Source organism: Squalius cephalus (genome assembly GCF_949319135.1).
Source record: "Squalius cephalus genome assembly, chromosome: 21".
Lineage (NCBI taxonomy): Eukaryota > Metazoa > Chordata > Actinopteri > Cypriniformes > Leuciscidae > Squalius > Squalius cephalus.
The window spans coordinates 30421244-30448295 of NC_137142.1; the positions used below are offsets into that span (position 1 = coordinate 30421244).

At 37.6% G+C, this 27052-nt stretch overlaps 3 protein-coding genes across 3 annotated transcripts in view; 1 reads left to right on the top strand and 2 right to left on the bottom strand.

Annotated features, from left to right (window-relative positions):
* cdh23 (cadherin-related 23) overlaps window positions 1–27052 on the top strand; it is a 233458-nt gene that overhangs the window by 181177 nt on the left and 25229 nt on the right. The window contains exons 28-36 of the mRNA XM_079854508.1: window positions 7041–7101; window positions 7934–8079; window positions 10150–10285; window positions 11929–12317; window positions 13339–13440; window positions 13812–13964; window positions 14042–14170; window positions 14998–15126; window positions 15643–15870. Coding sequence (XP_079710634.1) covers window positions 7041–7101; window positions 7934–8079; window positions 10150–10285; window positions 11929–12317; window positions 13339–13440; window positions 13812–13964; window positions 14042–14170; window positions 14998–15126; window positions 15643–15870 — 1473 coding nt within the window. The remainder of the gene's footprint in view (window positions 1–7040; window positions 7102–7933; window positions 8080–10149; window positions 10286–11928; window positions 12318–13338; window positions 13441–13811; window positions 13965–14041; window positions 14171–14997; window positions 15127–15642; window positions 15871–27052) is intronic.
* On the bottom strand, window positions 486–5364 carry LOC307148740 (uncharacterized protein). Its single transcript, XM_079854511.1, has 2 exons — window positions 5172–5364; window positions 486–1107 (listed from the first exon to the last, which is right to left on the bottom strand). The coding sequence occupies exon 2, from the start codon at window positions 1092–1094 to the stop codon at window positions 654–656; it is 441 nt and encodes a 146-aa protein (XP_079710637.1). The 5' UTR covers window positions 1095–1107; window positions 5172–5364; the 3' UTR covers window positions 486–653.
* vsir (V-set immunoregulatory receptor) lies at window positions 16593–26976 on the bottom strand. Its single transcript, XM_079854510.1, has 7 exons — window positions 26725–26976; window positions 21725–22099; window positions 21577–21639; window positions 20786–20896; window positions 20585–20612; window positions 20132–20304; window positions 16593–18035 (listed from the first exon to the last, which is right to left on the bottom strand). Exons 1-7 carry the CDS (start codon window positions 26777–26779, stop codon window positions 18001–18003), a joined length of 840 nt encoding a protein of 279 aa, XP_079710636.1. The 5' UTR covers window positions 26780–26976; the 3' UTR covers window positions 16593–18000.

Sequence of the window (27052 nt, forward strand, 5' to 3'; positions counted from 1 at the left end):
GACCAGATGTAAACAACATGGATACTGGCTGTTTCAAATTCTGAAGCAGCATCAAAATAAAAATAAATGGAAATAAATAAGTACTAAAACTAAAATTAAAACTGAATATATATATATATATATATATATATATATATATATATATTAGTTTTAGTTCAATTTTAGTTTTTATTTAGTTAGTAATTTCAACTTTCAACTAAAACAAATTTGTTTTAATTTTTCATCTAATATTTATATTTAATTTCAGATTTATTTCAATTAACAAAAATGTTTTAAATACTTTTAGTTTTAGTTTGTTAATAATTATAACCGTGGCAACATCATATGCATCCCTCAAAGGAAAAGGTAATCCCAGAATGCATTGCATTGAGCAGACAATGGCAGACAAGTTAATAGAAATGTCAATTCTAAACATACATTTCTTTCAGTTCCTGAAAGTTTCGATACAATCAATTAAATCTAAATAAAACTAATTGTATCTAATATTGTATGTTATGCATTTTTATGCTTAGCAACATTTTTGGAATCTACAGTCTAGTTTCCTGTAGCTGGAGTTTCTCCCTATGAAGTGCACTTCGAATCAGTCACTTAAAAGGCAGCTACCTATGTAGGCAGGAGACCACAAGGTGACTCACTAGGTTTTGCAACAGAGCTCAAATCTCGGTGGCATACTGCAGCAGAGATGGTATAGTAATATATGTGTAGGAGTCATTTGTCTTTGACTCTGCGGGCTGCATTGACCCTGATTGCTTCCGGCTCTGGGCGACGTATGGCTGAACGGGTCTTCTGAATGCCGGCGTGGAGGAGAACGACTGCCTCATAGAGCCCAAGCGCTTCCAGAGCTTCAGCTGGGGCTCGCTGGACGGAGTCTGACCCCCCGAGAGACCGTCCACCGGGCCACAGTCCCCATCCACACCCCAAGACCCCCCCGTCGAGCAGCCCATCGCCAGAACAATCACACAGCCCCCGAACACAACGAAGAGACACGCGATGATGATGATGGTCAGGAGGGGCTGTTGAAGATCCAGAGGTGGAGATGTTGGGGAGATGGGAAGTGAGAGATTGGAGAGGGTCAGATTGAAGGGAGCGTCCATTTCGTTCCTGGATCTGTAGAGAAGCGGGAGTTGGGAGTTAGAGTGTTAAATCTGGGTCAAGTGGAGTACATTTATAGTGAAGATGTAGGTGTTTTTTGTGACACTCTGGGTTCAGGCTTGTGCAAATGTGTGAATGCATGCTTGTACGAGACGCATGCAAGGTTCCAGGATGTGGTTAACAGGTGTGTGTGCATGTGTGTACGCTTGAGAAGAAAGAATCTTTTTAATATCTTAATTATTTGTTTTAAGCAGCAATGATACGGCAAGCAATTGAACACTTAAACCTAAGGCCTAAAATATCTACACAACAACTGTGTGAAAACAAGCGCTTTGAGTTTGTATGGGTCAAAGCAAATCATTACACAATTCAAGTTTTATTCTCACAGTTTTTTTTTTTTAAAGACCCTACTAAATCTCACATGTAAGTTTTGGACGAGATTACAACACTGCCTCACGCTGTGCTCAGATTTGCCAAGATAATCTGCAATGAAAAGTCTGAGATTTCTTATGAAACCCATGATCTCATTTCATAAGCTCTGTAATTATAATGTCACCATTTGTCTCATTTGTGTCTTTTATTTCTCTTAAGCAGTGTTGTTATTGTTAACTACACTCTCAGAAAAAAAGGTACAAAAGCTGTCACTGTGGCGGTACCTTTACAAAAGGTACACTTTTGTACCTAAAGAGTGCATATAAGTCCCTCAAAGGTACATATTGGTATTAGAATCCTTTTGAAGGGTACTGTCCCAGTGACAGCTTTTGTACCTTTTTTCTGAGAGTGTAAAACGTAACTATTTTTATTAATTGTTTTTATTTTTGCTAATTGAAGTAAAGCTGAAATCAAATAAAATGTAAAAACTTAAATTATAAATGTTATACTAACTGGAAAAAAAAAGTTTGAATTGAAAAACTGAATACTAAAACTGAAATAAAAGTAAATTAAAGCTAAATAAAAATAATTTATAAAAACAAAAACTTATAAAAATTACACAACAAAATGACTTAAATGTAAACTAAAATGAAAAAAGCTAAATATGAATATATACTATAAAATAGGCTAATACAAAAAAATTCTTATTCGAAACATCTGAGATAATACTCAAATGAGCAATGAAAGCGCAACATCTTAGCACATTTTCCTGTAGGTAAACACAGTGTGGTTTGTGGTAGCGGGACTGAACACCTACAGTACACACATATTATCGTCATCACCATCTAGCATCTCTACACACGCAGCTCACGGTGCTTCTCTGCAAGACTAGCAAAATGACTGAGCGATTTCTGTAAAGAAATGTCAAGAAAGGTCAAAGTGTAGTAGATTTATATTGCACTATATCAATTACAGATTAGCAAGAGTCTCTTACTCATAAAATCACATACACCCCCCCCCCCCCACACACACACACACACACACCCACCCACCCACACACACACACACACACACACTCAGCAGGGGCAGATTAAGGTCTACACAGGCCCCTATTCTCAGGGATTTCTTGAGCCAAAGAAAACCCACACACACACAATACAAACACATGCGCATGACCCAAATGTTGCATCACTAATAATGGCCGTTCAGGTGAGGTGATTCAATCTCTGCTGGGGTGGCACAGAGGGGACCAAGAACCAGTCAGGAGGGCCCAGGGAAAACAAAAATAAATACTGACTGTATAAGTACCGTATAAATGTTTACTTCTCAATTATGCACCATTTATCATCTGTAATACCATGGTGTAGCCTAACCACTAGATGGCTGTACAGCCCTGCCCCTATATATAAATATATAAACATGGCTGTGTATTCTCTAGTTGCTGGGAACATTGTTTTCAGACATAATTTACTTGTATTAGGTTTTGCATTTGGATATATGAAGAGTTCAGATGCAAAAGCCTCTAAGTGCCATCTGAAATTTTCTTCTAGAATGATCATTTTTATAAAGCTTGTATATTTAAGTTAAGTAATTTCACTTAAATGGCAATTAATAGGTAATTTGCATTGCCATTTAAGTGAAAATATTAAACTTAAAGATACGAGCTTGATAAAAATGATCATTCTAGAAGAAAATTTCAGATGGCACTTAGAGGCTTTTGCATCTGAACTCTTCATATGTATTTTTAGCCAATGTTAAAGACTCATTTTTGTCAAAGTTACGTTTTTTTTTTTTCAAGTCAAATATCTAAAAATCCTTAAAACAAGATAAATTCACTTGAGGAACAGCACTGCATAAGATATCGACTTGTTTTCAGTGCACTGTAAAAATGATATGATCAATAAGTTATGACAACATGTTTTTTCAACTTTTTTCTAAGTTTTACAAAATTCAACATTCTTTATTTTTCGGTTTTTAACAGACAGAATACACCTACACCACAATATTTTTTATATCACATACAGCATTGCTTCTAAAGTAAATGTAATTTATTTTTATTTTATTTTAATGAAAAGAAAAAGACCAATTAAACACTAAGTTATTTTTTGCAGTGTATGCAAGTTAGTTGAATTTAAACACTGTTGTAATTGGTAATTGGATCACCATCACATTACCTCAATAACACGTTTATTTACATACAAGGTGAATGCGTTTGCTAAGCATACACGTCTGTTTATGTACTTTCTGGCCTACATCACTCCCATAAACACACATTTGAAATGGTATTTGACATTAAAAATGTCGGTGCCCCATTAAGTGAGCAGTCAAATGAGAAATGTGGCTAGTTGTTTTTCTTTTGGGGTTTTTTGCAAGCTAAATTGGGTCTGTTAAAATAACTCTCAATCCATCTGAAACACACACAAACACAGCGTACCACCCAAGTCACCAATTACTCTACCTATCTGCTCCTAAATGTCAGCATGTTCAATTCTAAGCACACAGAGTGTGACTTATCGCTTTGATGAAAACACATTGAGACATGAAATTATTCTTCATCTTAAATGCCACAAACAGTCTGAAAAGGCCATTCAGACGAGAACTATTGTTAGTGAAACGCTTCATTAGTTACCGCGGTACGAATCTGCTGAAATGCATTTATGCACACATCATCACATTTTTGCTTTGCTTAAGCAGGCAGCTAGAATCGCTTTTATGCTTCTTCTTTTTCTTGGTGCACTAGTCTTTGGTGGGAAAAAACACGATTTGCAACAAACAAACAAAAAAACAAACAAACATATATATAATCTAATACAAATCTAATTTCTAATTTAAAGTGTATTTATGTGTGAAGTACTTTTCAGTAAGAACAGTAAGATATGAAGTAGGTTTTGTCTCTTGTTTTGATAGACTATCGTTAAGTTTTCTATGTTTTTAAAAGTCTCTCATGTTCACCAAGGCTGTCTGAAAACAGTAATATTGTGAAATATTTCAATTCAAAATAACTGTTTTCTGTTTGAATATATTTTACAATGTCATTCATGGTATTTCTGTGAATTTGCAGCATCATTACTCCGGTCTTCCGTGTCACATGATCCTTCAGAAATCATTCTAATAAGCTGATTTGCTGCCCAAGACTCATTTCTTATTATTATCATTGTTTAAAACAGTATTTTAGTGGAAAGTTCAAAAGAACAGCATTTATTTGAAACATCATTTTTTTTTAAGTCTTTAGTGACGCTTTTGATCAATTTAATGCATCCTTACTAAATAAAAGTACAAGTTTCTTAAACATATTGACACCAAACTCTAGAATGGTAGTGTACACAATGTGTTTCCCTTTATAGTAACCTTTGTGGTATTTGTTGTGAATAGTTAATGAGTTAGTGATTTCAGGCAAAGCATATGCATGAATTAGTAAAATACAATAATGCAAACGTGGCTTATGTTGCCCCGTGTACTTCATGGCTGACATCATGACAAAAAATAAAGTGGATTCGGCCCTGCTGAATGAATGTCCATGCTGGTCTATGCTGGTTAGTGTGGGTTTGGTGCTGGTGGACCAGCATAGCCATGTTGCTCAGCAGAACAAAAATGAAAAATCCCGGTAGGGAAACCAGCATTTAAAACAAACCTTATCCTGGTGTTTTCAACAGGGGTCCAATGAATAACATTTATTTTTCAGTTTATTCTTTGTGGTTCAACTTTACCTTTATCGTTTTACGCGATTAGTGAGTCCTCCAAAGTTCCTCTTGTTTCAAATCACGTTGTCACCAAGAGCGTTGGAGATGAGACAGCTGGAAGATGTGGATCAGAACGTGTGCAGAAAGAACAGCTAATATCCATTCAGAGAGACTCTAAATCAACCTCTCCCTCTTTTTTGACCATAGCAGTGTGTTTCATGTGCTAAAAACCCATTCTGAGCCAAACTTTCACTCTCAAGATTTAACCCCCCCATGTGATGGTATGGTCCGGTCTGCCTGTTCTATTCATCTCTCTCCAAGAGACCCCCCTAGACCCCTTCTTTCTTTCTCTCCCCATCCTCCTCCTCATCCCCTACCTCTTTCTTCAACTCTCCACATCTTTTTATAAAGCTAATGAGTCTGAAGGAGGGGCCGTCCTCCTCGCTGTCAGTAGGATTTGACTAATATATGGATGTATTCAGTGTGTGCTAAATGGCTTTACTGTTTAATATGATGAATTTATGTGTGTAGATGTATTTAGGAACAATTGCTGATCCGTTTTTCCATGATTTAAATGATCGTTGAATTTGTATGTGTGCTTTCAAGCCCCTATAAGTTACTACCATGACAACTATTTAAAGGTGAACTGTCTCACTTCTGTTCCACTAGTGGCACCAAACACGACGAGCCATATTTGAACTCGTAAGAACATTCTATATTAACGTGACATTGCTTAGCAACCATAACCAGTCAGCGGTTGGGCTATAATGAACTATTTATATTACGTACTTACTGGAATTATTTATTCCAATTATTTTTATTTATAAATTCATTTTATTGAATATTAGTGTTTTTTATCTTATTGCTGTTGCATTCAGCAACTGTGTTTTACTGCAGTTAAGGAGTTTTAGGTTTAAACTGTCTTTTAATAGAGTGCAAGAGTCGGGTTCCGGGAAGTAAAAACGTTTCGTTTTCTTCATAAGGAAATTGATTTTGAACGATAACTTAAAAACCCTTAAAGACAGACCTACTGTGAGCTATGATTTTGTTAATCCATGGGATTTGCGCCAGCCCACATTATTTCATCTTATTTTTAAAATAATCATGGAATTTTTGGTAAAAACTTCATTGCCCATGCGCTGTACAAATTCTACCAATCAGAGCCGAAAAAAGCAACACACTAGCTCTTTAGCCCCGCCCACTCCCATGAAGCACTGCGAATGACGTAATCAAGTTGATCTCCCTATGCTCTCAAAATATTGAAATGTTTGTATATGCATATTTTGCAAAACTTATAATAATAAACATATCTTTTTATACATATAATCAACATTTGTAAATGAGTAGTTTTATATTTCTGCATCGCTTTTAATTTGATTATGCTGTTCGCAATGCTTTGTGGGATTGTAGTTCTTTCTCTCACTAAAGCGGTTAAGTACACAGTCTTGTACCTTTGTCTTTTTGTCTGATTTTTAAAAACTTTTTTGCTTCAAATCAAAGGTTGTAGTGTTGTGATTCAGCTCGTAGTTGATTGGCTCGGTTCATGACTTATAACTCTTTACGATGACGGGCACTGTTGCACTCTTTAGTCATCATTACACAGATAGCCCCGCCCCAAATTCACACTATCAGTTGAGCCAATGTCTGGCCCAGGCCGTTCAAACAGAGAGATTGTATTTTATTTGGTGCTGCTAATAATGAAGAAATGCACACATAACTTGAGACGGTGGAAAGGAGGAGTCCAGTTGTAATCTGTTTGAGAGTTTGAACACATGTTTTTTCAATAAATATAATGGATAGGTGTTTGTGGTAGTGAAGTGTTACTTTCGGTCTCATTTTTTAGGAGTACATGTGTGTGTATGTTTTGTGGTTACATGTGTTTGCGTCTGTCTGCAGGTTCAGGCCACAGATGCAGATCAGGGGGAGAATGGAAGAGTTCTGTACAGGATTCTCTCCGGTAACTATTCTTCCTGTTTCCTGATGTCGCGCCTCAATGCCTTGATCAGATGCGCTCCCACTATGTACTGTACCAACTATCCAACATTATTGCAATATATAAATATATAAGTAAGAAAATCTTTTTATAGGAATATTTTGAGTATTTTCAGAATCTCATCTATGGCATACTGTAAACATTGCCACAAGCAGTGTTAATCGATATAAAAACAGATTTTATTTTATTTTAGAAAATGTATTTTATTATTTCTTTCTCCTAGTTTTTTTGTGGTTAAATATGACTATACTTTACATGTTTAGACATATAGAGACAAACCCTGCCAGGAAATCCAAAGTTCTGTCATGAAGCTCTAGAAGGCACAGGCTCATAAGTCCCTAACCCAATCTGCTTGCAATCACATCATTCTTTATAGAATTTGAATGAATATATAGGGCACAGCTGATTGGTAGCCAATGAGCTTGCCTATTGTTCGCAGCACACTTTCAGAAACCCTCCACCTTCCCCAGCTCCACCTGTATAGATCTGTTATGGGGTAATTCATGAATGCTTTTACAGCGGCATCATGTCTTACTTGCTCACAGCAGAAAGTTGTGTGTATTGGCAGTGGCGAGTCCCACACTTTCTCTGCAGCAACAACAGCAGTGTAGCAGATCTATTCCGCCAAGACCAAACACATTAACATTCTCATAATCATTACCATGCCAAACTCTCAGAGAGTTGTCATGACAGAACATTAATTATCTTGATTGTTTCCAACCTCGTGCTTCATGTGAAGTACTATACCAGAGTTCGGCAGTATGGCTCATGTGTGTGTGATGTCTGCTCTCCATAGGAAACAATGGTCAGTTTAGCATGGACAGTCTGTCTGGACTCATCAGCAGAGGAACTGTGGCTCTGGACCGAGAGACGCGCAGCTCTCATGTGCTGGAGGTGGAGGCCTACAACAGTGACCAGGGCAGCATGCGCAGCTCTGTCAGGGTGTGTTTGTGTGTGTGTGTCTTTGTGGGGACAAAATGTCATGACATTTTTTTGTCCCCATGAGGAAAACAGCTTATAAATCATACTGAATTATGTTTTTTGACAATGTAAAAGTCCAGAAAGTTTTCTGTGTGGATTGTGTTTAGGGGTAGTGTTAGGGGATAGAATATACAGTTTCCACAGTATAAAATATCATTACAGAAAGTCCCCATAAAACATGTAAAGTATTTGCGCGGGGGGGCGGGGGGGGACGCGTACCCACCAGATTTCGTCATGAGTCATTTTGTACCCACCACTTTTAACTTCCGTCCATATTAATTTGACTTTTGGTTCGATTTTTTTTACCGTTTTCAGTGGTTGTGAGGAGCAATATGAGAGAGAAATGTGGTAATCATTGTCTGACCCAACAAAAAAACATTATAATAATTATTTTATTTTATTTTCCGTGTTCACATTTATGAGGGAAAAAACAACGTGTCAGTTCTCGGTTACGGACGTGAGCGCTCTGAAAGCGGCACTAAAAGACTGCTTTAAAACTTCACAGAGACCTCAAACAGAACAGCTGCCTTTCTTTAAAGTGAATTTCGTTTTGTATTAATTGTGTCTTAATTTTAATCAATGTTTCATGAACCAATTGCCTGGATTTAATAAATAAGAAGTAAATATAGCAGAATCACGACATGGAGGCGCCGGCGAGTGAACTGGAGTTCGTCTCATAAATGAACCGAAACTCAGCGTATAATGCACATTCACATTCACAGCGTATTTAGACACATTTAGACGCATTCATAATCATTACTTTTACCGGTTCTTTGTGGCAAGCTTTATGCGTGCGGTCGTGCGCTTGAGTGCGGCTATATTACGTAAGCTCATTATCCTGTAGGCTATATAAGTAATTAAATTAATATAAAGGGGCGATTTGTCCACGAATGACTTAAATGAACAACTAGCCTACTACTCGACTAGGAAAAAAACTTTTAGACGGAAGCAGCCCTTATTCCACATATTTTCGAACCAGGCAACAGGACATCTGGGTTGAGCGAGCGACCCTGCGAAATGAACGAGCGGAGCGGAATATTCAGAAATGCGTTCTCCACTCACGAGCTCTGATCGGAACAAACCCGAACCTCACTGTCTGCTGAACTTGCGCAGAAACATCAAAATATAACCAGCTTTTTAAAATGGTTTTTAAAACTAAACACTATTTTAGCACAAATTATGAGCTTATTGGCAATTTTTTTTATAATTATTGACAAAATTAGAATATAGTAAAAGGTTTTTTTGTTTTTTTTGAAAGTTTTGGGTGGGCCTGTTGAAAAGTGGGGCCGTGCCCGAGCTACAGGACATCATCTTTCAAAACATAACCTGCGCGAAAGAGAGAAAAAAATGAATGCGTCATTGTACCCAGCACTTCTGAAAATACACTTCCGAATGCGTCTCTGTCCCCAGCACATTTCAAACCAAACTGACGCCCATGTGTGTGTGACCTTAAAAGTAAAATCATATTCAGTGTTGTGTGGCAGGACTTGACTTAATCCTTAATGTATTGATTAAATGGTGAAAAGTGTTGCAAATCAGAAAGGTTGCTAAAACAATGTAACTACTACATGTAACTCCACATACACACTGAAAAGACAAGTGTAAACGCGCTTTTGATCGGAATGTCATTCGACTGAACATTTTACATGCATTAACGACTGACGAGGAACAATAGAAACACAAGGGATAACAAGCTAAAAAGACACACCTAAAAACAATCAAGACCTACAAAAATGGCACTCGGGACAGGAAGTAACATAAAAATCCAAACACAACACGGGGAACATGTAACATAAACTAACAGAGATTTTTTTTTTTTTTTTTTTTTTTTTTTTAAATGACACAGTAGTAGACCAAAACAAATTCCTGAAGTAATCAAGAGACACAAGAGACAACACACAATAATGATTTAATTTATTCTAGCTATAAATGTCATGTTCAATTCTAGAATAAAAGGAAGTGCTGAATATAATGTGTGTGTAGCAGCATGTGTTTGTTGTGAATCAGACTGATTGTGAGTTTGCGTTGTAGGTGATTGTGTACGTGGAGGACGTGAATGACGAGTCTCCAGTCTTCACTCAGTCGCAGTACAATCGTCTGGGGCTCAGAGAGACTGCTGGGATCGGTACATCTGTGGTAGTGGTCCGAGCCACAGACCCCGACACAGGTACACAACACCATAAACCCAAACATATTATGCATGCATTTCCTCTCTTCTTGACTTTTGTTATTGTGTTGCTAACCACACCAGTTCACTGAGAAGGTTGACAGATGGGAATATCTATGGTTGCTAATTGTGTATTCATAACACTTCTCATTTATTATTTTTATACGGTTTTGAATTCCACAACTGTGTGTGTGTCATACACTTAACATGGCTCAAGCTGTGTTGTACTTTTCCATTGATTCTTAATGCCAAACAATATCACAACATTTCTGTTGCACTTCTGCTTGTGTCCGTTTCTGCTTCCCTGTTTCACTTCCTCGTGGAGGATGTCCAGCATGGCATAAGCTGGACAGATGTCTTCCCATCTGCATCTTTGAAGGCCTCAGGCTCAGATGCAGTGTGCTGGAGTTTAGACCTGTAGATAAATGTTGAACTGCAATCAAGCTGCTTTTGGAAAAAGTAGTCAGCTACACTACAAGCTACTAACACATGTAACACTGGAGGACTAAGAGGAGGCACATGAAAATATAACCAATTATCAATGTAGTAATTAAAAAATAAAAACATGTAAAACAAATTGATATTTCATAAAATGCTTGTTATAAAAATGTATAAATTTATATATTTTTTAAATGTGCGAACAATTTGAAAGTGATTTATCTATTTTTATTACATGGCTTGTTTGTTGTCTGTTATTTCTTGATAACAGACCGCTGCTAAGTACAGTATAACACACCGTTGCCATGAAAAAAAGAGCATTGCTATGGACGAAGGATTCTAACCGTAGAGACGGAACGGACTATTTTCTTTAGCTGAAGCAATACAAACATTTTTAAATCAATAAACTCCTTTTTAAATCAATATTTTGTGTCAAATTATTGACATATTTGGTAGGTAGCCATGTAATAAGCGGGATAACCTCCGCTTCGCGTCGGGGTCCTGATCAGCCTGTCGGGGTTGCATTCGCTATAACAACCGCCTCGCTCTACATTATCCCTTACTTAATGGATTATATTTTTTTCCTTTATTTTTTAGGTGGGACACCGTATAAAATTAACAATGGGTATTTTTGTACAATATTAATCTAACACAACGGTTATTAAAAACATAGATTTAAAATAAATGTTATTATTTAATAAAACTAAATTTGTTTAAAATACCATTCAAAAAGTTGAGGTTGGTAAGATTTTTTTTTTTTTTAAGAAGTCTCATATGCTCACTAATGCTCGGTAAAAACAGTAATATTGTAAATATTATTACAATTTAAAATAGCTGTTTTCAATTTAAATATATTTTATGAAATGTAATTTATTCTTGTGATGCAAAGCTGAATTTCCAGCATCATTACCCCAGTCTTCAGTGTCACATGATCCTTCAGGAATCATTCTAATATGCTGAAACATTTCTTATTATTATCAATATTGAAAGAAGTTTGTGCTTAATATTTTTGTGTAAACCATGCTACATTTTTTCAGGTTTCTTTGGTGAATAGAAAGATCAAAAGAACAGCATTTATTTGAAATAGAAATCTTTTGTAACAATATAATATCATTTTAGATCAATTATTTAATCCATCCTTGCTGAAAAGTATTATTTTCTTTCAATTAAAAAAAAAAAATCTTTTGCTGTCTCTCTGTTTTTAGGGGATGGGGGAGCTGTGGCATACGCTCTGGTCTCCGGTTCTGACCGTAAATTTGAGGTCGATATGAGTACGGGTCTGGTAACCACAGTGGATTACTTGGACTACGAGACCAAGACCAGCTATTTAATGAACGTCTCGGCCACAGATCAGTCAGCGCCGTTCCACCGCGGCTACTGCACCGTTTACGTCACTTTACTCAATGAACTGGACGAAGCCGTAGCCTTTCTATCAGCCGGATACGAGATATCACTGAGGGAGAACATCGCCACAGGGACGGAGGTGGTCCAGGTGAAGGCGCAGTCGGCTGATAACCTGAACCAGCTGACGTACCGCTTCGACCCCGACACCTCACCTGCTGCCCTGGCGCTCTTTAAGATCGACAGCATCACGGTGAGGAAGCTCCATATAACTCAATAGATGGGTCTGGTTTGAGAGTTTCACTACTGAATGTAGCAATTTTAAGATGTTAACTATCACACCAAGAGTGATGTAACTCAAAAAGAATAACACTGTATGTGATAGGCAACTGCTCATTTTAACTAATTGACTAGTCAGCAGGTCAATGTTTGACTCATGCAAATGACTCACCATACAGCATGCAGCTTCAGCTGTTTTTTTTTTTTTAGCAAAGCTAGCAATACAAATCTAGTACTTTCAGGTCCGTTTAACACATTCTTTGTGCTTAAATCCTTCCAATACATTTTTTCCCCCTCAAAATCAGTGCAGAAAATGTAGAAAAACACCTATCACTAAAACAAACAATATGTTTTCTTTCGCGTAGAATTGAGCAATGAAATTAAAACATTCAATGTCTTTATGGAATGCTGAATCTGGACACATGACCATGAAGCTCAAATCTTATTGGCCGGTGAATTTTCTTGCAGGATGAACAAAAAAAAATCAAGCTAGACAGTTGGGAAAAAAAAAAATTCTACACGCATGGGAATGAGCTTCTTTTTACAGCTTGAAGTCTCCTTAGGTGTGAAATGTCCATATTTTCTTCCCCTTGTGTGTTTAAAATAATTTTTTGGCTCATTTAGTTATAATCTCAGCTAACTATACAAGTGTAATACTCTCAGGTCCGATTAACACATGGATTGTCTTAAATCCCTCCAATTCAGATTTTGTCCCACCAAAATCAGTGCAGAAAATGACGCTAAATCTTAAATCTTATTGGTCAGTAATTTTTCTTGCAGGGTGAACAAAAAAATCGAACTAGTCAGTAGGGAAAAATGACATCACGAGTTTGAATGGGTTTCCTTTACCAGCTTGTCACAGCAAAAAATGAATAGACCGAGTGGTCAAAACCTTGCTGACTGGACTGTCTCACTTTGGTCAAAATGATTCTAATATAATTCAGTCCTGAAAAGATTTAGTTAATTTCTTTACTTGCATTGTGTGCGCTCTACAGGGCCGTATTACTGTGACGGGACAGTTGGACAGAGAACTGGGGGATTCATACACTCTCACTGTTGTGGCCGATGATGGAGGACCCAAGAGAGACTCCACTGTGGTAATGATCTGTTCAGTCTGTAGGTCAAACTCACTAAAGCCTTCAGCACACTGTAGAGAAGCACACACATTTCTTCTTATCCTGAATTGTGCACAATATGGCCATGTTTGTTAAAGTCAATTTTAAAAGCATGTCTGTAAACAGGATTGTATCCAGAAGCTAGAGTGATAGTGATGTTAAAATGATGTTGATGTGTTATATAAACATCTAATTAAACCTGTTCTATTCTCTTTTTTTCCTGATTTCTTTCTTGATGCACATTTGTAGAAGGTAAATGGGTGATTTTTTTGTCCTCGAATCATTTTTAATGCAACAAATGTTAATATTCTGTCAGAAACAACATCTCAGGTTCCATTGCTTTGTACTTTTGAAAGGTGTCAATCACCATTCTCGACGAGAATGACAACAGCCCAGAGTTTGACATCACTTCGGATTTGTCGGTGGCTATTCCAGAGGACACTCCCATTGGCCAGAGAGTTGCGGTCGTGTTGGCACGGGACAAAGACGCTGGAAGAAATGGATTGGTGAGTAAGACATACTCAGAACACTGTTAAATGAGTTGTCAATCATTCCTAACCCCGCCTCCATCACACTCCTTTAGGTAAATTTCACCTTGATCGCGGGAAACATGCAGGACGTGTTTAAGATCAACACAGCCAATAACACGTATGGAGAGGTTTACTTGAATGCCCGTCTGGACCGTGAAGCCGTGGACCGCTACCTGCTAAAAGTGAGAGAGACATTATGGACACTTGCTATGGCTCTCTACCAAACTGTAGTGACTTCCTAGACCTCGCTTTATAGCATACACATAGAGACACTATAGAGGTTTCAAAAAGCATGTGATATTAGAATTATACACTACCATTCAAAAGTTTCAGTAGGAGTCAGTAGGTTTTTCTTTAAAGAAATCAATACTTTTATTCAGCAAGTATGCATTAAATTGATCAAAAATGACAGTAAAGACATTTATTTTCTGCTTCAAATGATTTCTATTGCAAATAAATGCTGTTGTTTTGATCTTTCTATTCATCAAAAGTATCAGTTTGTACAAAAAAATATTTAGCAGCGGCAGCACTGTTTCCAACATTGAAAATAAATAATAAATGTTTCTTGAGCAGTATATCAGCATATTAGAAAGATTTCTGAAGGATCATGTGACACTGAAGACTGGAGTAATGATGCTGAAAATTCAGCTTTGCCTTCACAATGGAATAAAATTACATTTAAAGTATATACATATAAAGAATAGGACACAATTATTTTACATTTTAATAATATTTCACAATATTACAGTTTATTCATTATTTTTATCAAATAAACAAAAAAGCTTCGGTGAGCATTAGAGACGACTTTCAATAAGTCACATGTCTGCTGAATACCTGCTAATAACACAGATGAGCCGTACGTGGCCTACGGAGTGTTGGGTGACTTTTTACATGTTTCCTTGTACAGTTAAACATAGTATGTTTTGCATAATGAGTTCTGTGGGATATGTGTGTGTCTGTTTGCTGATGTTCAAATGGATACCTGTGTGTGTTTGTGTGTTTGGATCAGGTGCGGGCGACGGATAATGGTTCCCCTCCGAGGTTCACAGATGTGTCGCTCACTGTGAATATTATGGATGTAAACGATAACCCTCCAGTGATGCAGAGCCCTCGTGGATACAACGTCAGTGTCAATGAGGTCAGTGAGGTCACAGCACCTCAAACCAGTGATGCCATCAGCACCTCAGAGGATTCTGGGTGTTAATTATTCAAATGTTTGTATGAAAGATGTCAAAAGAAAGAAATGAAATCACTCTGTCAGTGTAATCCATTTCGTTATATATTATGTAATATAATTTATTCATATCTCTAATTTATTCTTATTATTAATTATATTATTTTATTTCTATAAAATAAAATACATTTTATAATATTATTTAATAAAATAAATAATATATTTTTCATAATATATATATATTATTTATTATAATTTATTTATAAATGTATGTTTAGGATTTATTTTAACTTATTATATTATTATTTTCAAATATTTAAAGATGGGTAGTATAGTAATAATGTTAAAGTTTGTTAATATGACCATTTTACTTTTGATTTGAATTATTATCATTTAGAAATATTTTAAGATGGTTATAGTAATAATGTAGATGTTAGTATGACTTTTCACCAACATATATATGTGTGTGTGTTGTTTTAGAATGTGGGGGGTGGTACATCGGTCCTGCGTGTCGTAGCGACGGATCGTGACATCGGACCCAACGCCATGCTGTCGTACTACATCACCGGTGGGAATCAGGACCTGACCTTCAGAATAGACCGTATGACGGGAGAGATAGTGACCCGACCGTCACCTCCTGACAGAGAAAAACAGCAGCAGTACACACTCACTGTGACTGTGGAAGATGATGGCACGCCACCTTTATCAGTAAGTGTGTGTGCGTGCGTTAGCTGCCTGTTTTTCTTTGTAATCTTTCATCAAAATAATCTCCAAATCTCTAAATTACTCTTCTTTTTTCCTGACATTACCAAGGCCACATGGGTGGGGAAAAATTGTATGATAAGCTACATTTTATGATCCAGTCAGATCCCAATGGATTAACCCCACCCTTACAATAGGACATCAAAAGTTGCTGCAACTTTGTAAACAGATTTTGACCGTTTTTTTTCCCTTTGTCTTGTCTTTTTTTTCTTTCTAAACATAAGATACTACGCTTGCTTTTTAAAAGCCAGTTGAACAACCAAACAGCAAAAACAGGAAACCACAACCTGCCTTATTTTTGAAACAGGAAGTTGCACTCTTAAGAGCTCGTTGATTCCTGTTGTGAACCTCACAGCGGTCTGGGTTTCATCAAGTGTGACTTTTGGTCCTCTGGTGTCTGGATCCACTTTCTAAACAGCGGCCGATTGAAACTCATTTTTAGGGATATGTTGTCTTTCAGATGATTCCAATTAAACAGAGAGATGATACACTTATTTGAACAGATTCATCTTAGTTAAACTTATTATTTTTTTAGTTGAGGTCGGGTAAGTTTCCCCATAATGGTTTAGAGGTCTTGCTCCCCGTCAGTAGACCGTCTGCTGTCTCGGGCAGTTCCGTGTGATAAAAGAAATGATTTATTGCATAAACACAGAACAAGGACTCTCAGCTCTCATCAGAATGTTTTATTTATTTGTGTTTTTTAAAAAGAAATAAAAGCAAATGGAATCAGCAGTTGTGTCACAGCATCGTCAAGAGCTACATATACTGTGCTAACTTTGTACAGGCACATGTGCAACTTCAAATATACAAATTGGTAAAGTGGCGTATTTATCAGTATATTTACAATGTGGATTTGCAATCATTCACCAAACAATCTTTCATTCATACACAAAGCAAGGTTTTGGCACTCTGTTTGGCAGTGGATTTAAACTTTAAGCTTCCTGAAAATGCTTCCTTTGCATTTTTTTTTCATTTAATGGAAAAAGAATACACACACACACACACACACACACACACACACATCAGATAAAAATTCAATACAAAAGATAGAAAATCTTCTTTTATAAGCCCTCAGACCCTTAAAGCCACAGGTGACATAGAAGACGTAAAAGAGAGTGGCATTGTGTTTAATTGGCACCGATGCAACATTTACCACAAAAAACTGCACTCATTCTGAATGCATCATACAAGCTACATATATCATAAAAGCACCACACTCACCATTGTTTCTCAGCAGGTCGGACGGTGAGTGTACTGAGAACATCCGTTTTCCACCGACACGATGCCAGTGCTGGTCCCAATCTGGGTCCGTTATATAAAGTTTCTAAAGTAAAATGAGTTTTAAAACTTTGAAACAAACAGTCATGTGCATCGTCATTCGGCTCTCAAGTAAATGCACAAACCGGCCATTTCTAAGATCTGCAGATTTCCCGGCTGAGCACCAAATCTGGGACCAGCACTGGCGCCATTTCAGTGGTAAAGTGATAACTGAGTACTTTGGCACTGAGTATTGAACAAGTAGGTATTGAGAAAGTACTAGGATGGGTAAAACAGGAGTGAATGAGGTTTTAATACATCCCTGACCTCTAGAAGAGAGCGGATGAACTGAATGATTAAGTGGAAACGTGAGACGAGAATGGGAATAGACAGATTAGAGAAGAGAGAAAGAATGGAAAATTGTCATTTAAGTGCAAATGAAGCCTCAGTGTGACTGACACACGAAGCACGGGACGAACAAAAAAGTGTGCAAACAGCTTAGCTGAAATTTATTTTTCAACTCAAATGGCACACAAGGACATCTTTGGATCCTCTTCATAAAAATTCCCTGTGACCGTGCTTTCCCTAGTGCCCTAACTTCTCTGGAAACCCGTTCAAGGACAGTCAGCAGACAGACACAGACGTCATCAGATAAGGGGTCCCATCGTAATAGCGAAGAGCTGAGTTCAGTTGTCATTTTTTGGGGGACGGTCTCTCCTTATCATCCTTGCAGAAGACCGGAAGAAAAGAGGCATGATGATGTGGAAGAGAAGGAAGAAACACTAGGTGTTTCTGGGGAGGGGGTGAACATGACGCCTTTTAATCCAGTAAGTTGGGAGACTCAGGGATGGGATCTGGAAAAGAAAAAGTAAAATGATTAGTGGGGGAGCCATAAACTCTGCTTATAATGTTAGGCAAGGTGTCTAGCACCGCCAAAATTTACGTTTAGTCTGTTTTTGCTGCTCTACCTTTAAGACTTCTATATAAAAGCCCTCTGTTACATATGATGTCTCCAGGCTGTGTGGACAGTCCATATGTAAATGTGTCAACTTTAATGTTTTTGCAGCTTCGTGTTAATGAATGGTCTGGGTGGGAGCTTTGCATTATGTATGTTTACATAGAAGTTTTATATCGTTCCGTTGCTATTTTACATTCAAAATGGTGTTTGAGCTACAGGGAAGTTGCATGTATTTTATGTTGAAATATTTCTGTCGAATTTACACTATTTACCTGCTTAAAAGGGGCCATATGATGCTATTTCTTATATGCTATAGTTAATTTTTTTGTTTATTGGGTGTAAAGAATAGGTTAACATGCTTTAATATTCATAAAGATTATTGCAGCTCCTCTATTCCCAGTCTGTCTGAAACGCACTGATTTCTACAAAGCCTCTCTTTCTGGAAAGCTCTGATTGGCCAGCAGACGCAGTGCGTTGTGATTGGCCAAATACCTCAAGCGTGTGTTGGAAATGTAACACCCCTTACCATGATCGCAAGCTTCAGCTTCCAAGGCTTTAAGCAATAGCAAACACACAGTTAATAATGTTTGCATTAATCAGTTCAGCACGAGTCGGATTCTGAAAATGTGGATGATCAAGCAAATCAATAGGAAACAACTTTGAAAGCATGATTTCAGCAGAACATTTCACAGTCGTACGTAGTCTTTGTATAGACTTTGTATATGGCATTGTGCACAAGCAAACTTTTGGGAACAGCTTTATAAATAAGTCATACGCTCTGATTTCTTATTTCAGAAGGCCAAACAAGGCGAATTTGCTTTCGTATCCAAACACACAGCGTCTCCACGACATGATGACAACGATACAATTCACTGACGCCTCATCTTTTTTCTTTGCATATGCCATGCCTTTGGGCGGACATTATGCTAATATTTCACATTGTGACGTAGACGTTTGAGGAAGTATTATCTGGATTTCGATCGAGGCTTTCTAGGCGGGTCTGGAGAAGCTGTTAGAATAAATCACTTTGTGGGAGACTATGAGCTTTGTAACTTTGCAGATCGTATACATGCTAAAAATTTACACACTAAAGGAAAACATTAAAAAGCATCATATGACCCCTTTAATATACATTTTTGGTCTTATCATGCATATTATGCTAAATATTGTGTGTGTTTGAAAAATGACTAAAAAATAAATAAAAATTCGCAAATGTTTTTGAAATTTTTCATCAAAATACAATATCTTGCTCGAATACGTCTTTCCTTTCCAGCTGGCATATGTATCGCTTACTTTTCCCAACCCTAAGGATAAAATTAAGTCCCACCGTATATCTTTATCGCTGAAAATCCCGTTTTCACTTTGAGTCACATTAAGGAAGTAAAATGGGTCGTAAACTTGTTTAACGTTGACATTAACGTTTCTGTGTGGGAATACAGAACTGTCTGTATGTGCCAGTAGGTCATGTATAATGAAAAAACACTCATGAAAGTAGACACGTATGCACACACAAGTTCTCAGTTTCTCAGAATCCGGCTTGCCATCAGAGAAGCAGAAATGGGTGTTGTGAAATGAGGGAGAAAAGGGGAAATTAACATTCTGTAAATTCCGCTGAGTTAAAGGTTAAATGAGAGGAGGCGTGTGTCTGTGTGTGGAGAGTGAGCTGGACTTCATAACGTTCGCCTACACACACGAGACTCCAGTTGGGTTTTATCTGGTTGTGTGCAGATTTGCTTGCGTGTTAATGTTTCATTGAAACGTGTGGGTACAGTTGTGCTTACCAAGAAGAAGAGAAAATTCAAGAAAAACAATTTCTGTTTGTGTGGTGTGTGCACATTTGTTTAAGATTGGGTACGTTTAAGCACCATGGTCATGTGTGTGCCTGTGCGTGTAGTGATTCTCCACATGTTTCTTGTCACCTGCGTGATGGTGACAAGCTTTTGGAATTGGATTACAGTTTCATGTTTGTATGTTTGTGTCTTTGTGCCGTACCCTGTGCTGGAAAGAACAATTCCCCTTGGATGTTTGGGGAAAGTGGAGTTCCAGGATCCGACAGGAGGTGGCGTCCTGTTTCAGATGACTGCCTCATGATTTGGGATACAGTGCGGGGTTTAGGTTGTGGAGAATCGCCCAAAAACACTGGGTTCTCATGCGCCTGTGCTTCACTAGAGAGAGATAGACAGAGGTTTAATGAAAATATTTGTATATATTTATTTAAATCTCATGAAACCTGCCAAGTACATGTCCGAAACATGTTTCATCACAAAAAAAAGATGAACTAATAAGAAATCATATTTTGCATATTAATATATAAAAATATATCAATAATTAGCATGCCATTCCGACCAGTAAGAAAATCTTATATTGAAATGCAATTTGGACATGGTTTTGCAAGATTCAGCTAAATATCCCTTGTTGAGTTTTTTGGTCACTGTGGAAACTCACCTGTCCATACGCACCAGCTCATGTGAACCTGGGAAAAACAGGAACAGGAAATGGTTTATAGCGAGAAAGGAAATGCAGTCCCTTTAAAACAATTAGTGCAGCTACTGTACTGCATCAGCAGAATGTGCAGCGCTCTCACACACAATATAGGTCAGAGTAAGTGTGTGAGCTAAACATGACTAAGTGTGTGTGTGTACTCACGTCTGTGTCGCTCTACTGTTTGTCTCTGTCTGTAAACTAGCATCAGTATGAGCGGGAGGCACAGAATGAAAGCTACACAGGCTGCGATAGCCAGACCTTCGGCCACTGAGTCTGAAAAAGAGAGACAGAGAGACGTTATTGGTGGAAAAAAGAGAAAAGAAATCTGTAGTGAATCAGCCCAAAAAGTACTTGAGACACTTAAAGCCACACTTAAAAATTTGTGAATGCCATTGCATTAATGCCAGTTTGCATATATTATATAACAATAGCACAAGCACATCTTTCAGCCACAACATTTCGCAAAACAATGTGGGGTTTAAAGAATGAAACAATAGATTTAAGGGTGACTTACAGCCAGCCCATTTTGTACACCATGTTGCAGCACAAAAACTTGCATCTTATTCCCTAACCACTCACAGTCTAGTTTACTAGGCACTGAAATAGAGTTTGGGTATTTAAATTTAAAGTCAATATTTTTTTTTTTAACACAGACATTTGTAAAATAGGCTAATTATACACGTGTCTTATTCTCAAAACTATACTTGTGAACTTGAGGGGAACTTTCAGTGAGCAAAAATAGAAGCTAGCTTTGATAAAAATCTGTAGCATCATTTGTTTGCAGATGCCATTTTGGTTTGATTGACATTTTTAAGTCAAGTCAAGTCATCTTCATTTATATAGCGCTTTTAACAATGTAGATTGTTCCAAAGCAGCTTTACAGTGATAAGTGTGACTTGTGCGTCCTAATACATTTTAGGGCCTCTGTATTGTTTTTGTGTTGTTGAACGTACCATCTGAAGGAACGTGAGACCACTCCGAACACTTCAGACTGCCGTTGCTTGTATTTGCATTTGCTGTGGAAACATGTGACATTAAGATCACACAAGAACGAAGGGGATACATGAATGTCCCACCTGACCTCTCTCCTGGCTCACTTACTTGGCACCACAGTCAGGTAGATGAACTCATGGGCCTCCTGCTCGGCCTTGTGCTTGCCATGAATGTCCACAAGCAGGCAGCAGTATTTGCCCTGGTCCTTGTGCTTGATGGTCTGCAAGAAGATGGAGAAGAACTTCTCACTGTTGATGTATTCCACTCCCAGAGAGCGGTTGGTGCGAATGGACCCGCGCGGGTGTGCGCCCTTGTGGCAGCGCTCGTTTGAGCGAGGCGTGAAGAGCCAGGTGTTCCACAACTTGTCCTCCGAGTAAGCCTTGGATCCGGACTGAATGCATGTCAGGGTGACATTGGCCCCTTCAGGACACTCGTAGTTCCGATAGGGCACAGAAAGACTTAGAGTGTGGTGCTCACCGCTCGCTGGAGAGACAGAAAGAGATGGGGATGGGGATTTTTTATATTTAAATAAAACAATTACATTTAATATCAAACATGTGCAAAGTTTTGGATCTTAAAAATACCTTTTACCACTACTATATATATATATATATGAAGAGTTCAGATGCAAAAGCCTCTAAGTGCCATCTGAAATTTTCTTATAGAATGATCATTTTTATCAAGCTCATATTTTTAAATTCAGTAATTTCACTTAAATAGCAATGAAAATTACCTATTAATTGTCATTTAAGTGAAATTTAAATGCCAACCTATTTATTTATTAGATGTCAGCAAAGGCAGAGACATACTGCAATATCTGTATTTGACATCGTGGATTTCTTGATTTCAACTGGTTATTTCCTTTTAGAGTGTGTACCAGCTGACCACATGTGCATTTTTATCAGAGTTTGTTTACTACAGTGGTGACTTTGTGGCAAGGCTTTAGCATTAGTCTTTTACTTAAAAATGTTTAATCAGTGTCAAATCTTAAGCCACATGTTTAAACGTGTATGAGTGTCACTGGAAGACATTTGTTAGATATTATTATATTATATATTAGTTATCTTATTTGTATAATTTCAAATCAGCCAAACATTTGTTGTAAAAATGCTTAATTTTATATACAAATTTATAATCCATTATTTTATTAATTAATTTATTTATATTTTAATTCAACAGCAAATGATTTGCATGAAAACTGTGCCTTTCAAATTTTGTTCCTCCAGAAACATGAATACATTTAAATGTTGCTTATGTATAGTAAAACTACTACAACACTATTTTAGAAAAAAAGAAAAACAAGCTTTGTGAAACCCAGAAATGCTCTGTGGAAGAAATGCATTTCCACCCCATTAGTGAACAAACAACAGGTGTCGTTTTAGACTGCTATTGTTTCTTTTATCCATGACTATGATGTTCTCTGCTCAAGTTTTATTGTGCGTGTGTGTTTTAGAATAAAAGGGTGGCACACTGAGTGCATTGTTTCCTATCCTGTAATAGACTAAACAGACCTACTTCCTAATTACACATACAAACCCTATGAACCAGAGCTGAATGTTTATCGACAAGGCAAAGCATATGGGACAAAAACAGATTTCTCATGAATGGATAAATATTTCCTTTATTTATGTGACTGTCCCAGATATTGACTGCTTGAATGCATGGCTGCCCGTCATTATATGCGCCGCCCTCTACTATCAATGCATGTGCAGTTGACCTTAATGTGCAGTCTGTGCAAATGCTTCTTTATGCCCTGAGTGTCTTAAATGTACATAACTATGAGTGTGTGTGTGAATTAGTGTCAGGAAGAGCAATAGGAAACGGGGTTTGTGTGATAAAGTGCAGCTCAGGGCGGTGTGTCCGTTCCTGTCTCTCACAGACACAATACAGTTCAACCCCCTCCTGCCCTACTATTCCCTATAAACCTCATCCGTCCTCATATTCCCAATCAGCGCTCGTAATTATCCGGTTCAGTGCTTCATTTCCCACCCCGTGAGATCCTGCTGCCAGCGGTTCCACACATCACACATCATTGTTGTGACTGGATGAAATACTACTCTGCACCCTGTACATAAACGTGCCGTTTCTGAGTCCCGGGTCGTGGTTGGATCAAAGGCACGTTAGAGAGTGTTTTGGAGGCCGAGCCAAACCAAACTGTTGCTTTAAAAGCACGACAAGCCATTAATCCTTTCAAGAAGGGTTCAAAACAACTTAAGCAATAATGATTGGAAATTGTCACTGACCATAAATTGAATTGAGCCCAGAACTCAGACTTATCTGCCAGAGACAGAGAACTAATAATGAAATGTCCCCTGCCTGAGGACATCTGTCTGCAAATGTGTTTATCTGTGCTTATCTGTGACGTCAACACAAAAGCATCTGGGCCACTGAATTTACATGGACATCAGCGTCCATGCTGCTCCTTTTTACTGATATATGAAGAATGATCACATTTACAGAGTCTGCTTCATTTTATAGAGAATGTCTTTGTTACTTAAAGATTAAAACCTCTTTAAAGAGAGATTTAGCTTGTTTTTATTACAAATAAATGCTTATTTCTACTGCCAAGATCCCAAATGACACCAAAAAGTTATAAAAACACAATTATAATATAGTCAACATTTTATATAATGGATCATTCACTGATCATAACTTCTCTTAAAACAGTCAGTCACATAATAAGTGAGATGCATCAAACCAAGTTTGACAATGTTCTCAAGGCACTTTGAACACAAATGCAAATGAAATTTGAGAGCTTTGATGAAGGGGAAGATTATCAGTAAATTTTGGACTGTTCCTATCATATGACTTCAGAAATCCTGGAATATTGTGGACTTTATGCTGCTTTTTGTCCTTTTTGAAGCTTGACATTATGTGTGTATTATATGGAAAAGAGCAGCTCAGGCATTCTGCCTTCATATCTCATTTTGTCTTTCATGGTAGACAGTTTTTATGTTTTTATGAATGTTCCTTAAATAAAGGCAGAGCCCCCTTTACAGCCCCCACCTACATGTGTTGATCTCATTTCTCACTATCACTGTTTATTTAAGAGCCTCATTACAAGGTGTTAATGAAAGCCATGGGGGTCTAAGAACTCCCGTCCCATCTGCAGAGAGCATGACTGTGAGGGACTGTCCCATTTCACCTGAAATCTCCTGCAGATCAGCATCTGCCCACCATTACAGAAACTCATGCATTAAAAAATTGTTTTGGAGTATTGGACTATTTCCAGAAGCAAACTCAATGATATTTTGTGGAATTATTATTAAAGTAATGATCTTTTTGAAATCATGGGGGCAGGTTGTAAAAAGCCACCATTGCTATGGCCTACCAGTCTTAAGAGTCAAGAACAATAAACAATAGGGATGTTTCCTTTAGCAAGCACCACTAATGCTCATCAATGCATCATTCTTCCTCCCTTGCGTTATTTTGCTCTTAGTTCTCAGTTGATCATTTTGTCCTCTTCATATTCTTACTGAGAAGACGCTGTGGATGTAGCCTCTCATAGGGACTTACAAACCCAGGGGGTCAGGAATGTAATCCCAGTGCAGTATCCACAGTCTCCCTGTCTCATTCCATTTGGGATCCTTTCAGTCTGTCTCCCTGTATCTCTATTTATGCTGATTTCTCAGGCCTGGTTAAGATGAAACCATCAGGCTTTTTTTGAGAAAGATCACACCTCCTCACTGTGATAAGGGTGTAGGGATGGTTGGGCATTGAATCGATACCCCCTGGTATGGAAATCTGACCTGACTGATACTTAATAAGAGCTTCCCCCCTGGGAACAAGCCTCACAAACCCTGCCACTTCCTACATCTACACCTCACACTGTCTACCTTTAGACCAACCGCTCTAAAATTGGCAAAAATCAATATTAGCTAAATGATGAACCAGCCATAGTCTATGGATTATTGAATTCATCTGCAAACTAAAGCTGAGGTAATCAGTTGAAAATAAAAATACGAATAGACTCTTAATTATATATAAAATATACTGAATGTGTGATGTGGTTCCATCAGAACTGATGACATTTTATAATGATTATATTGTACACCATAACTAAAAAAAAATTCTACACTTTCTAAACTAAAATCATTATAAAATGTCATGAGTTCTGTGGAACCACATCACACATTATTTAGTCTATGCATTATTTTTTATAGATTCTGTTCGTTTTTTTTTTTTTTTACTGATTTGTTTGTTCTGTTCAGCGTGATTATCATACAATAATGTCTAAATGCATTTAGTAGACGATGAAAACGCTGGTTTCGCATTACTAAATTATGACCAAACAAACTAATGAATATTAGGCTACGTAGCCTATGACTGCACTTTAAACTACCGGTAAATGAATACTTACAAGCCAAGTTTTCACCATTGTAGGATTCGCTGTACGTCTAACGCCCACTAACTACAACTTACGTTTTAGCCAATCAGATAATTTTGTTAGATAAACCTCAAATGAAAGTAATATTCATGAAACAAGCAGTCACTGTATCAGTAGTAGCCTAATTCGCTTGTTAATTGTCGATGCGCGAGAGACCGTACACACTAAGCGACTGAATACACCAAAACATTGGCTTTCCTTTCGGTAAGATTCCACCTATTTACGGACCTAACCAAAATGGCACGGCTCCAAACCACAATAGAAAATTAAAGGGAGCAATTGAAGTAACATCAGTAAAGTTGCGTGTAGAGTAGCCTACGTAGGAAAGTACACAATCGATCAGAAACTATATGACAGATTACGGACTTTTTGTATAAGTTGAACGTTGAATTCGGGCCAAAAATGAGAGCAAGAACAGTTGTTTTTCAGTTTTGAAACAAGTTGACACACGCCCGATCATAAGTTTTACAAGTAAACAAATGTCAGAATCGTGTCAGGTTATGCAGCACGCGCTTGGAGCGCAACGCGATTGAAAGAGGTCTCGAGACGCCTTTTAAAACTTGAACCACGATGTAAAACCCTAAAATAAAAAATAAATAAAAAACGACTGAACAGCGAAATACGTCAATTTGACGCACATATACAAACAGGAGAGCTTTTTAAGATAAAAACGCAGCAACGCAATAACGCGTTCTGTAGTCCAGAAATAGAGTAGATTTACCTTGAACTGCAGTTAGAAAATGAACGCAGAGCAAGAGAGCCCAAAATACATCCATCAGTCCTGTCTTCAATTTATGTCCAAAGACCTCTACAATTTTTCCCGCCGTGATGACAGAAAACTTGTAGTCTTTCTTTTATTCCCCTGTGTTGTGATCTCAGCTGATCTGCAGGCTCTTACAGTAAGTTATTTATCAGAAGTGAACCATAGAAACAAGAATCTGTTCTTCACTCTGCTGTCTCCCTCCCTCCAAATCACTCCTCCCACTAGACTACAAATACAGGTTATACTACAATTTTAAATGCATTGAATTATAGTAGCTAATAATTAA

What these genes read in the sequence shown, in the direction of transcription:
- LOC307148740 (XM_079854511.1), bottom strand. Translation starts at nt 1,094, where the DNA reads ATGGACGCTCCCTTCAATCTGACCCTCTCCAATCTCTCACTTCCCATC.
- vsir (XM_079854510.1), bottom strand. Translation starts at nt 26,779, where the DNA reads ATGGATGTATTTTGGGCTCTCTTGCTCTGCGTTCATTTTCTAACTGCA. An exon ending in CTACCTGACTGTGGTGCCAA is followed by an intron (nt 21,640 to 21,724) that starts GTAAGTGAGCCA and finishes ATGTTTCCACAG; the next exon opens with CAAATGCAAATACAAGCAAC. An exon ending in GAGCTGGTGCGTATGGACAG is followed by an intron (nt 20,305 to 20,584) that starts GTGAGTTTCCAC and finishes ATCTCTCTCTAG; the next exon opens with TGAAGCACAGGCGCATGAGA.